This window comes from Gopherus flavomarginatus, chromosome 10, assembly GCF_025201925.1.
Source record: "Gopherus flavomarginatus isolate rGopFla2 chromosome 10, rGopFla2.mat.asm, whole genome shotgun sequence".
Taxonomy (NCBI): domain Eukaryota; kingdom Metazoa; phylum Chordata; order Testudines; family Testudinidae; genus Gopherus; species Gopherus flavomarginatus.
Window position 1 is genome coordinate 38,134,967 of NC_066626.1, and position 13,697 is coordinate 38,148,663.

At 46.5% G+C, this 13,697-nt stretch overlaps 1 protein-coding gene across 3 annotated transcripts in view; it reads right to left on the bottom strand.

The window, feature by feature from the left end:
- The window catches only part of RBM45 (RNA binding motif protein 45), a 30,542-nt gene extending 26,137 nt beyond the window's left edge, over window positions 1-4,405 (bottom strand). For 2 of the 3 annotated variants that reach the window (XM_050969031.1, XM_050969030.1), the window contains exon 1: window positions 3,811-4,400. In XM_050969031.1, the coding sequence (XP_050824988.1) occupies window positions 3,811-4,089 (279 nt within the window). In that variant the 5' untranslated portion in view covers window positions 4,090-4,400. Of the gene's footprint in view, window positions 1-3,810 lie in introns of all 3 variants that reach the window. The other variant, XM_050969033.1, reaches the window with a different exon arrangement.
- Between the last annotated feature and the right edge of the window lie 9,292 nt (window positions 4,406-13,697).

The window sequence follows — 13,697 nt, forward strand, 5'->3', positions numbered from 1 at the left end:
GTTATAGCTGTCTGCTGTGTGCTCCACATCATTGGTGGAAAAAAAAGGGGGGAAATTTTCCACAGGGGTGGGCAGTTGAGGCAGATTGCATGGCAGCCATTTTTGAGCAGCCAGACACCAGGGCAATAAGAAAAGCACAGCAAGCAGTGCTATGCATCCGCGAGGCTTTGAAAAACTGTTTCAGTAATGAGTCACAGTAATGTGAGCTGCTTGTTTGCATTGTGCTTTCTCAAACCTTCACCTGGAATGTATCACTGTTCCTGAAAAGCCCACCGCCCAAGTCCACTGCTTCTACTCAATAAAAATATTTAGTTCTCGAATCCAGTTACTTTATTTAACTAACACAAGTAAAGAGGGAGAACAGAAAAAAAGGTAACCTTGGGGAAAATGGGTTATAAAGTTGGAACAGGAGAAACATTTTCAGCTGAGTAACATAACACTGTATTCCAGACCCTCAAAGGTCTGTGAATGAGTGCCTTCTGTTCCTTGTACCCTCTCCCGGAGTTAAGTGAAAGGGATAATGGACTTTTCTCCCACGTCTCATGGAACGCATGGAGGAGGGTGATTCTGCACCAAGAGATGCTGGCTGGCTGTCCGCCAGGGTCTGCAGAGGGACTCTACCCTCCTGCTTCTGTTCCTGCAGTTCATCTAAATGCCTCAACATGTCTGCTTGGTCCCTCTTAATCTGAAGCATTTCATCCTGCACCGTACGCTCTTCCTCATTGGAAGCTTTCCTGCCCTCAATGTCCAGGTCTCAGACAGTGAAATCCTCCATGCTCACAGCTCTGTGTCACCTGTCCCAGAGGCGTTCATTATTTTGGTGAACATGTCCTCCTGCGTTCTCTTTCTCCTCTTTCTAATCAGCAAAAGTCTGCTTTCAGGTGTTGATGACACGCCAAAGGACACATTTCCAGCTGTCATGGGGAAAAAAAGGAGCCATTGTCCATGAATAAAATGTTTCCATATCAAGGCTGTTTTCATTTAAAAACAAACCAAAAAAACCCTTATTACACTAGGTTCAAGCCATAACAATCAGAATTCATAACTGTTCGCTGTGCCATTCTGCTGCTCCATCCATGGTGAGTAAGCCCCCCTGGGTCATGGATGACCACACTTCTAATGAAGTTTATGGCAGGCTCATGTCAGGAGCAGAGGTAGCTAGTCGAACAATGGCCCTTCCGCATAGTACCACAGGAAACTAGTGGGAAGGAGGGGGGACACACCACATGGGAAGGACATTTTCACTCTCAAATTACAGAATCTCCCCTAGGCAACCTTATGTGGTATCAATCTCCTGAGAGTAACAGAGGCGGAAAGGAAGGCGATGCTTCGAGTGTATGGGTATAGACTCGGTCCTTATGCTGCTATGATGCCAGCAGAATTAATTCAGGAGTTGCGTGGGAAAGTGTCACACTATGGTAGAAGAAAGAAGACTGCCCTGCCCAGAAACCTTCTGCAAAGGATTGCAGAGTACCTCCATGAAAGTTTCCTAGAGATATCCATGGAGGGTTCCCAGGCTATCCAAGTCCATGTAAACTGTCTTTTCCAGGGGCCACCCTCTGCGTAGCTGGAGCGGCCTCTTGCTTTTTCTTCACAGTAAACATGCCATACCACCAAATGTGTGTGCCTGCTAACGTTTAACTGGACTTTGATTGTAACTGTACACTCATCAGGGGTGCCTTTCCCAGCATCACAGTCGGCCATTGTGATGTCCTGCAACCCAACAGTGCTCCAGGATCAAAAAATATTTCCTGGCTCTCAGGGAGAGTGGATCCACCGCTCGCCTGTCTCCCATTCTCCTCCTCCTCTTCCACCATATTGTCTTCCTTGTTGTCCCTAGACTCATATACCTGTGAAGTGTCCATGTTGCTTGTGGGGGTGCTGGTAGGGTCACCCTCAAGAATTGCATGCAGTTTGTTGTAGAACCAGCATGTGTGGGTTCAGCACTAGAACAACTATTCATCTCCCTTGCCCTCTGGTACACTTGGCAAAGTTCTTTTGTTTTCACACAGCACTGCTGTGATCCCTCATGTAGCCCTTCTCCCCCATTCCATGAGTGATCTTTGCATAGATGTCAGCGTTTCTTCTGCTGGATCAGAGCTCTGCCTGCACAGACTCTTCTCCCCACACAGTGATTAGATCCACCACCTCCAGTGCAGACCAGGCTGGAGCATGTTTGGGGCATGTAGTCTCCATGATCAGCTGTGCTCAGGCTGGCATGCTCCCAATGCTGATCAAACAGGAAATGGGAAATCAAAAATTTACGGGGCTTTAGCAAGGAAGGAGCTGCTTTCTGTGTATCTGGTTGCAGTGCAGCAGAGTTGACAATGATCTCCAGAGAGGTCACAGATGAGCACTGTGGGACACCATCTGGAGGCCAATTAAGTCAAATTACAAAATGTTGCGACAGCACTACCTCGCAGTCGACCCTTGAAAATCATATTAAGTGCTTTGCTTCTCACAGAGGTGGATTACAGAAATTGACATTAAATGCGACTTAGGTCGGCGTAAAGGACCCGGTAGTGTAGACACATACATTAACAGGTCGACTTAAGGTGGCTTCCTTCGACTTAACTTTTTAGTGTAGACCGGGCCTCAGTCATGTGTGCTGTTAAAAGATTATCCTTCCTCACTTGATGACATCCTGTCACACAAAAAACGTTACCACTTTTCTCACCGTTTAGGCTCATTTACCTCATCTCATCGTTTAAACAACAGTAAAACAATTCAAGAAACTGAAAGTGGTCATCAATAGCAAGTCATTACTGACTCTCATAGATAAAAATGTGAAAATTACTTTGACAAAAACTGTGCATATTGCCTTAGAAGAGCTTTAAAAAATACCTTCTGTTATTATTCAATTCATTTGTATCAATCCCAAGAATCTTTACACATTTTTGAAGAAGAGCTTCTGTAACACCCTAAAATCTAGTATGTTAAAGAGTAAATTAGGGATTGGCAACCTTTGGCACGCGGCCCGCCAGGGTAAGCATCTTGGTGGGCCAGGCCGGTTTGTTTACCTGCCACATCCACAGGTTGGGCCAATCGCGGTTCACCGTTCCAGGCCAATGAGGATGGCGGAAAGCAGCGGCGAACACATCCCTCAGCCTGCGTCACTTCCCACAGCCCCCATTGGCCTGGGACAGCAAATTGCGGCCAGTGAGAGCCACGATCGGATGAACCTGCGGATGCGGCAGGTAAACAAACGTGCCAAAGGTTGCCGATCCCTGGAGTAAATACTAGTTCCAGGGACTATATCTTCCCCTAAGCCTCCTGTTGTGGTTTTATGATCGCAGTTCCCTTTATCTAAAGGTTTCTCTCCCCTCCTGGGGAAAACTCACGCAAACAAGGGAAAGCTGCTGCCCACCTATAAATGTGGCTGTATCAAGTGGTTTTTGTCTCTCGTTCTGGAGATGAGGGGACGCAGAGTGAAGTGTGAGTTTCTGCGGGGCGTTTAACTAAAGCATCTCGCTCCCCACAGCAGAGACTATGCCTGGCGGTGGGGGAAGGAGGCACAGCTGGGTCAAGGCCGAGGTGACTGATCCCCTTTCCGCACCATGCTGTGGCGCCCGGCTCTGCGCTGGGACCGGCAGGAGGGGAGAGGCAGTGGCGGGTGGGGGCTCTCGTCACCCCCACAGCCCGATCAGACAAGTCCTGCAGCCCGCACCGCGGGGCTGGGCCAGGCCCCGCCGACTCACCCAGACCACGAAGGGGAGGAATTCGCTGCGCCCAGGACCAGCCTGCGCCGTGGGGGCACAGCGGGGAAGCGGCTCCGCAGCGGGCGGCAATCGGGCCTCGCAGGGCCGGTACCTTGATGGGCTTGGTGTCGGGCGCCAGGCTGCGGCCGTGCATCTCCTCCATGGCCCGGCAGGCCTGCGAGCTGCGGGCGAACTTGACGAAGGCGATGCCGCGGGACTCGTGGGTGCGCTTGTCCCGCACCAGCCAGATGTCCTGGATCTCCCCGAACGGGGCGAAGCGCTCCCGGATCAGCGCCTCCCCCGTGTCCTTCCCCAGCACCAGGAACACGCGGCTGTTGGGGGGCTCGTCCAGGCACTCGGCTGACAGACGGAACCCGCCGCCCTCCTCCATGGCTAAACCGCCCGCCCCGAGATTAGTCCGCGGCCTTCAGCGCCGGGCCTGCCAGCAACGGCGTCCTTCCCAGCGCCTGGGTGTTACTGCGCATGCGCGCTAACCGCTGCTGTAGCCGCCTGCTGCCCACACTGTGCCCTCAGAAAGTTATTCCCCGCTGTGAGCGCGGACGGAGCTTGAGCAAGGGCCAAACCTGTCCATGGGCTTGTCTCGCACTGCACGGGGCGGGGCAGGAGCCGGCGTTAGGCAAGGGGGAGATGCGCTGCCAGGCAGTGGCGGAGGCCAGGCCGGGTAACGCGGGATGAGCGAGTCGCCAAAACAGGTTGTGGGTGGCACAGGGGTTGCATAACTGCTGGATAGTCCATCTCAACACCCCTTTCCCTGATACAATGTATTGACCTGCCAAAGGAGATGTGCTTCAGTTAAAAAAATTTGCACATCTGCCCTCCTAAAAATTTTCATATGTGGTTTTTGGTGGTTAAAAGAAGTGTGAGTTTCTGTAGGTGTAAAATGTCTGCACTGAGTCTCAGAGCAGCTCCCAGATGTGTCCTAGCTGCTGTTCTGAGTGCCTGAATGGTGCTTCATTTTCTGTAATCCACTGCACATATTTCGCTCCATTTATTTATTTAAATATGTTTTTATGGCTTATTCTTAGCACACCATCATTTACCTTGGTTAACATTGTGTAGATGAATGTTGTGTTATTTAATGTATTATTTAATATTAAACACTCAGCTAAGTGGTGCTTTTTAGCAGTAGATCTCAAAGCACTTTTACAAAGCCTCAGGGCCCAATCTGATAAGTAGATTGTATGTGAGAGAAGGGGGGGATCATCCACCTGGAGGATCCCACCAGGCTTTAGGCAGGAGCTTGGCCTCAGGACTAAGGTGGCTTTGTGTATGCTCACCAGCAGAAAGTTAGGCACCCCGGGGAATTTAGGCATCTATAGGGTTAGGGGCAGCTCGGTGGGGATTTTGAGGATCTCAGTTTTTTATTTGGGCACATAAAGTAGCAAACAGGCACCTAAATCCCTATGTGGATCTAGCTTCTAAAATTATTTTCGGAAGCATTTGAGCAGGTTAGGTGCCTAAGTCCTATTGAAATTTACGGGTTAGGTATCTAGCCGCCTTAAGCACATTTTGTTTGAATGGGCACAGCCTACCAAACAATATAGATCACTCTGTATGACTGCCCTGTCATCATTTACCTCTCTTCCAATCTTTATATCATCTGCAAATTTTATCAGCAGTGATTTTGTATTTACTTTCAAGTGATAAATTAAAATATTGACTAGCATAAAGCCTAGTACTCATCCCTATGGAACCCCACTAGACTATTGAATCATTCTCACTCGCTGTCTGGCTGAATGCATTTTTAATTATTTATACACAGTGGAACAGCTTTAACAGGAAATACAAAGACCTAAAACAGAATATCCCATAGCCCAGTAGTTAGGGCACTTATATTAACAGCAGGAAACTCATGTTCAAATTCCTTCTCAGATGGTGGGGGAAATTGAACTGGGATCTCTTGCAGGTGAATTCTCTAACCACTGAGCTAAATGATATTTCTGTCTCCACATCTTGTCTGCTGTTCTTTCAAGAGACCACTTAGATACTAGACTCCAGGAGGAGTTTCCTAACTGTGAATCTCAAGAAGCAATAAGATGCCTAACTCCCTGAGAGGTGCAGGTTTAGGCCACATCCCTTTTCTCACCATCTGCTATTGGCTAGTTTAGGCAGCTCTCTACCTAATCTGCTGGGTTTTGTGGATGCCATTCTCAGGCCTTGGCTACACAGGCATTTTACAGCACTGCAACTTTCACACTCAGGGGTGTGAAAAAACACCCCCGAGCGCTGCAAGATACAGCGCTGTAAAGCCTCAGTGTAATCAGTGCTGCAGCGCTGGGAGCACGGCTCCCAGCGCTGCAAGCTACACCCGTAGAGGATGTGGTTTACGTGCAGCGCTGGGAGAGCTCTCTCCCAGCGCTGGTGCTCCGACCACACTCACACTTAAATTTCAAGTATAGCCATACCCTCAGATGCCTATCTCTTCCAATCCATTGTGTAGAGAGCCCAGACACCTACCTCAGGGTTTGTTGATTCCACTGTGTGTTTAGGCATCTAAAATGTAGGTGCTGCAATGCTCACCGATACACAGCCTAAATCATTTTGTGGATTTGGACCTGAATGCCTCATAATTTTTCATGTATTTATGCTCACTACACCCCAGTGAGGTAGGGAAGTGTTATTAGTCCCATTTTATAGCTGGGAAACTGAGACAAAGAGAAACTATGGAACTTGCCTAAAGTCACTTAGAAAATCTATAGCAAAGCAAGGAGGTCTAGCATAGCAAAGAGGAGCTACTTACATTTGGTCTATACTCAAACACTGAGTGTATACCATACAAACCACAACAGACCTGCTAAATGTTACGACCATTTCACCCTTGTCCTGAGGATTTCTTCCCAGATACTGCCTTAACTTATCCCTCACTATGCCCCAGAGACCACTATAATGTATGCCACAGGAGTGCTGTCAATCCTCATGGCAAGAGGACCCTTTTATGTACCTCTGCTGACACAACCTACAGAATTCAGTGCTGAAATAAGGTATAACTGAGCCATCAACATGCTCCTCTTGTCACATCACAGTGATAGATCTGCCAGCCTGCTCACACTAATCCCTCCACCATTCAATACAACTACACTCAACATAATGAATGCAGCTGGAGTGCATGCAGATAAATCCTGAATTTCAAATCTGTGGAACGCAACACATCACAAACTAAGGCAGTCTTGGTTTCCTCTGGTCTACTTACTATAGCAATGCTGTTACTAAACCACTCCCACTGGCTCTTGCCAGCCCCAGGGGACAGAGGTTAAAATTTAATTCAGAACTGATGTCACGTCCCACGCAGTGGGTATTCACCCACGAAAGCTCATTCGCCAATATGTTTGATAGTCTATAAGGTGCCACAGAACTCTTTAACGTTTTTGCAGATCCAGACTAGCATGACTACCCCTCTGATACATGGATTAAGGAATGTGAAAGGCAAGAGGCAGCAGATTCTGTCAGATTTTGCTACTTCTATGTCTATCAAAAAGTGGATGCATTTTTTATGGGTATGCAAAAAACACACACACACAAACCCCCCAACACAACACCATAGTGTCAGTTAGTAGCAAATCCTGACTGTATGTTCTTTCTGATTCATCCTGCCACAGACACCTCTGGCTTTTGTCAGGGGCCAGCAGAAAATTACCAGAGCATGTCCTACATCTGGGCAGCAGCACAATGCAAAGTCCAGGCCCACTTCTGCTCCAGCTATGGCCCTGTCCTACATTCATAGGGCCTGACAGAATAGCTCTCTGCAGTCTTGTCTAGCCCAGTATAATGGCAGGGGTCCCATCACTTCCTCCTGTCAGGGAGATTTCCCAGTGCTCTCCCTACATGCTCCCTCTGTCACTCCTCTTGCCTTTTATTGCCCTAGATAGCCCTGCTGGGTGCTCCAATCTCATTACCAGAATGGCTGACTGTCATAAACAGATAGCTAAGGGTTAATGTCTCTTTCACCTGAAGCACCTGACCAGAGGACCAATCAGGAAACCGGATTTTTTCAACTTTGGGTGGAGGGAAGTGTGTGTCTGAGTCTTTTGTCAGTCTTCCTGCTTTCTCTGAGCTTTGGAGAAGTAGTTTCTACTTTCTAGTCTTCTGTTTCTAAGTGTAAGGACAAAGAGATCAGATAGTAAGTTCTATGGTTTCTTTTCTTTGGTATTTGCATGAATATAAGTGCTGGAGTGCTTTGATTTGTATTCTTTTTGAATAAGGCTGTTTATTCAATATTCTTTTAAGCAATCGACCCTGTATTGTATCATCTTAATACATAGAGACCATTTGTACTTATTTTTCTTTCTTTTTATATAAAGCTTTCTTTTAAGACCTGTTGGAGTTTTTCTTTACTTCAGGGAAATTGAGTCTGTACTCACCAGGGAATTGGTGGGAGGAAGAAATCAGGGGAGATCTGTGTGTTGGATTGCTAGCCTGATTTTGCATTCCCTCTGGGGGAATAGGAAAGTACTTTTGTTTCCAGGACTGGGAACAGAGAGGGGGGAAGGGAAAAAGGATTATTTCCCTTTGTTGTGAGACTCAAGGGATTTGGGTCTTGGGGTCCCCAGGGAAGGTTTTTCAGGGGGACCAGAGTGCCCCAAAACACTCTAATTTTTTGGGTGGTGGCAGCAAGTACCAGGTCCAAGCTGGTAACTAAGCTTGGAGGTTTTCATGCTAACCCCCATATTTTGGACGCTAAGGTCCAAATCTGGGACTAAGGTTATGATACTGACTGTTTACAAAAGGGGGAGGAGGTCCTTTTGTTGACTTGAGATACCTGGAGTGTGTATTTAAGCAGGAGCACAGCGGCTTTTTCCTGACTACCCACAGGGATTTTTTACCATCGTGGGTGCTGGCAATATGCTCTGGCAGGAATGAGGACTAACAGGCACACATTTACCCTGTGAAAGATACACACTTTATTTCCACTAGAGCTGCTACATAGAAGCTTTAAAATAGACTTAAGGGATTTCCCTACTGGTTGGTTTGCAGGTGGGTATGGTTTGGAAGAAGCTGGAAATAAGAAACGTGTTTTGGGGGGCTTAGTGCAATCTGTCCCACTCCCCAGTTCTAGCAGAGGCAGGTGCTGGTGTCAGATTTTTTGACAGCACAAACCTTCAAACAGACTTTAATACAATGTCCATCACTCACTGAGACGCTCCTTATACTACATATGTGGGTTCCCCCCGCCCCGATTCTATAGGCTGACTGGGAGCTTTCCACCTCCTTCAGGACAAAACGTTAGCGTCATAGGCAGACAGCTATGGGCCTGGCTGCCCACGAGGCGCCCATTCTGAGCGGGGGTAGGATGGAACTCCGGGGAGTGAGGGGGGAGAAGGGAGCCCACGAGTTTAGTAGGAGCCAATAGGCTCCCTGCGTCTCTTACAGGTAGTTGGGCAGAAAAGACACTACTTTCGAAGACGTGCCATTAACGGCGACACCTGTCGGCGTAGATGGTACGGTCCAGTCTCTATCGAAAAGACTGGGATACCCTGAGGCCAGGCCCCGGGGCCATTGGTGCACCAATCAGCAGGCGGAGTGCTGGATTATGCGGTCTGTGATTGGATGGTTCTATTGTGACACACACACTCCTTCCCCCGGGACGGACAGAGTATGAAACGACTGCGGGTTGGTTGTTGGAGCTGTTCTCGCCAGTGAGAGCGGCGAGCTCATTTCCGGGTGGGAAGTGCCGGGGAGGGAGCTCATGGAGTGGGGTGGCCACTCCTGAGGGCGCGGCTCGTTGCGGGCGGGGAGTGGGCGCTACAGGTGTGCGGGCCATAGAACCCCGCGGGCGTGGGGAAGGAAGCGTTGGCGGGGAGCCACCCGTCCACTCTGAGGCCGTGGCCCCACTGCGCTGTCGGGGGGAGGAGGACAATCTTGGGGGAACAGGAACCCTAGGGAGCTTCCCCAGGCAGCCTAGGCTGCGCCTGCAAGTGACTTCCCGTGAGGTCCCTGCCTTGCAGGACTTTTCGGGGAGGAGGAGATACTATCTATACTTCAGGGGCTGTCGCCCAGTGTTTTCCTGCCATATGCTAATGTGCCAAGGTTTAATATCCCATGAAAAGGGATCATTGTAATCATTGCGCAGCTTGATACATCTCTCCAGCAGGAATTGTACTTAAGTCCATCCGGTTACCGCTACGTCCACCTTGTGGTAGTACCCTATATAATCTCACCCCCCGCCCCCACACACACTTTAGGCTTAGCCCTTTCTCATAAGTGGTTGTGTTTCTCACCTCTTCCTCGCCCTCATTCAGCCACACAATGCATCGTTTTTTTTAAGTTTTCAGCATAATTGTTCATATAATTTTAATGTGAAATTTCTTACTTGCAGAACATAAAGATCACAATTAAAGTTCAACATAAACTCTTCAACATAGTAAAAATCATACCTGCTGCTTGTTTGTAAATGAAATTGTTTCAAATTACTTGTACCCTATAATTAAGCACCAGTGATGTGCTCAACATATAGTCCTTCCCCAGAAGAACTAGTCAACTAAAGTGCAGGGAATCAAGCTTTATTCTCTTAAAATTTTAATTAAGCATTTTTAAAATTAAATTTTAAAAACAATTACATGTTGACTAACAACAATTCACAACACACTAGAAGAAATATGACTGTTGTTTCTCTCCCATTATTCTGCTTAATTGTGAATTGCCTATTGTGTTCTGTAATTTTTAACTTTCTATCTAGGTGTCAATTTCAGTTTAATTTAAACTAGGATGGTATTCAAGACTGATGATTTTTTTTCTTATGTACAGTTTTGGGACCCTTTAAAGACATATCTTTTTCTGGTTTCAGCTGGAATGTAACCTTATCTATCAGGGACTCAAGTAATCAGTTTCTGGACTGAAGGTAAAGGCTTGATCAGCTATTGCAGGTCCCAGCTCTGTCAGACTGAGGTGTTTCCAGCTGTGGTGATTATTCAAATAGTTTTTTTTAATATTTAAAAAAAAATAAGTGGAGAATTATGGTAGGGATGAGATCAGGGGTTCTCAAACTGGGGGTATGACCCCTCAGAGGGTCATGAGGTTACTACTGGGGGGGTTGCAAGCTGTCAGCCTCCACCCCCAAGCCCCACTTCACTGTCAGCATTCATAATAGTGTTAAATATAATTTTTTTTAATTTATGTGAGGGGGTCACACTCAGAGGCTTGCTGTGTGAAAGGGGTCACCAATACAAAAGTTTAAGAACCATTGGATTAGATTAATGATTCAGAAAGAGTCCCATTACCTTCCATAATGTCTGTGCATGGACAGAACCTGAGGTACCTTCCCCACCTGTGCCAGCTATGTCACTTTGATGTTCCTTTGAAACACTGGCATATCAGAAGGGAGCTACTGCTTTCCATTGCAGACAGCATGGGAGTTAAATTATGCTGGATTAAAATGGGTTAGAGTCAGAAGAATTAGTAGAAACGTGTGGCCAGGGAGGTTAAAAAATCCATTTTAAAAATAGATTTTTTTGTTTAAAAGTTGGATTTTATTTAAGTTACAGGTTTGTTTTTTTTAAATACATTTAAATAAAATTAAATTTGAAATTGACAGCCTGCATTAAGGCCTCCACTTACTATAATCTATTAAAAATCACATTAAGCAGTATATATCTGCCGCCAAGTTTTGAAGAAAGTCACACCACTGAACTGGTAGAAGTCACCAGCTAAGCATCTGGAACAAATGCTAAACTAGCTTCTGACAGCAGTAGCCTCTTCTGCAGGTGCAGAGAGAGAGTATTTTCTTCACTTAAGTAGATCTGGTCAATGACTAGTTCATTCAAAGTTAAGAAACCAAATGGGAGTTGGGAAAAAAGGCAGGAAAGTTTGTTTTCCTCTTTCAGTTGATGAATAAAGAGTAGGTGTGAAGATGAGATCTACTAGGTCTAAAATGTTCAACAATCACTTAAATTCAGTGCTGAGATATATTTCCTTTGTTTAAGAAATGAGTTAAGAGCAAGATATTTTTTTTTAATCGAGGACATTTAAGGTAATTTTATTTAATAAGAAAATTGTTGTTTGTATATTAACAGAATTTGCATTTACATCCAAAGACAGAAAAAAAGTCACAAGTGTGTGTGTATATATATAAATTTTTTACAATGTAAAAATTAAGTATCTGAATAAGAGTTATATTTCTTGTGTGTGTATATATATATGTAGTGTATCTTAAAAAAAAAAGGCACCAAATTTAGTGTAAAGGCTGTGCTTAGTTGCAAATCAATATTCTTTGTTACCAATCAAGGAGAATCAACCTCTTTCAAAAAATAACAAAAGGTACAAATGAAAAAAAAATTAATCATGGTTTTCTGGTTGGTGAATGAGTCACAATTACAATCAGTAATTTTAAATTATTTTGGTTGAAATCAATCCTCCCATGTATGGTTCTGTATTTTCTCAAAATTACTTCAATTACAGATTTGTTCAGTTCACATGCCAAAAAAGTGTTTCCTAACTGCCAATGCTGCAGACTCAATGTGGGAGAAAACAGAACAAAAATGCACAGCTTTTTTAAAATCTTGTATATAATCACCAGTAACAGTTTCCACGATTAAAATTTAGCTGACAGTTTTCCTGATGTATGAGACAAAATAAAATTGTTTGCTTATTCATAGTTATATTAGCTTTCTAGTGCCTACTGTAGTCAGTTTCCTTTTATTAGTAAAGTAAACTGAGTATGACTTTAAAAGCAGGGAACAGATGCCTTGAATAAGGTCCATCTCTGCATAATCACTTTGAGGTTTTCAAAAGCATTAACTCTGGCCTAACTCTTCTCCCACTGAAATCAGTGGCAAAACTGATTGACTTTGGTAGGAGCAGAGTTAGTGCTTTTGGGAAAAAAAAATTAAACCTTAACTCTGATTGGCATCTCTTGTAAGTTTGAACTTCATTGTATGTCTTACTTTATTTTTGGCATGTTTGTGTTTCAAACTGTGAACAGTGCTCCTGTTACAGGTGGAAAAAGGAAGGGTAGGAGGTAGGTAAAAACCAAAGCAGAGGGCCTGACAATCCACAAGTGACTAGGGACTTTTCTGCACATGAGTCTTCCCCTATTTATCAGCATCTTCTATAGTATCTTCCCTTTGGAAACATTGGAGAGCTCTTGGAGCAGGGGTGGCCAACCTGAGCCTGAGAAGGAGCGAGAATTTACCAATGTACGTTGCCAAAGAACCCCAGTAATATGTCAGCAGCCCCGCATTAGCTCCCAGTGCCTCCCACCCACCAGCAGCCCTGCTGATCAATGCCTCCCCATCAGCTGTTTCATGGCATGCTGGGGGTGGCAGGAGGAGCAAAGGCATGGCAGGCTTAGGGGAGGGAGTGGGAAGGGATGGAGTGGAGGCAGGGCCTATGGCAGAGCCAGGGGTTGAGCAGTGATCACCACTGGCACACTGGAAAGTTGGCATCTGTAGCTCCAGCCCCGGAGTCGGTGCCTATACAAGGAGTCACATATTAACTTCTGAAGAGCCGCATGTGGCTCCGGAACCACAGGTTTGCCACCCCAGCCTTGGAGGATTGTGGATCCATTTATGGGGTAGTAGGGTGTTAGACTGGCTCCTCTATTCCAAGCCTGCAGAGTAACACAGTCTAAACCAGGGATCTCAAACACACAGCCCACAGGGCTCTTGCGTGTAGCCTGCCAAGCTCCCCGCGGGATTGCCCCCTGTGGTGCTGTGAGCCCCCTGCCACTCTCTGAAGCAGCTGGCAGCACGCTCCTTTGGTCTGGGGTGGAGGGGGAAGGAGGCAGAGGGCTCCTGCATTGCCTCCTTCCAGGCATTGCCCCCCGCAGCTCCCATTGGCCAGGAACAGGGAACCATGGCCAATGGGAGCTTTGGCACATGGAGCCCTGAGCCCCTCCCCCAGGGGCTGCAGGGACACAGTTCCAGCTTCTTCCTGGAATGGAGCGGCGTGGGGCTGGGGACCAGGGCAGGCAGGAAGCCTGCCCTGACCCCAGTGCCCACCGCTGCCACCCCAGAGCTGCTCTGGTAAGCAGCGCCGGGCTGGAGC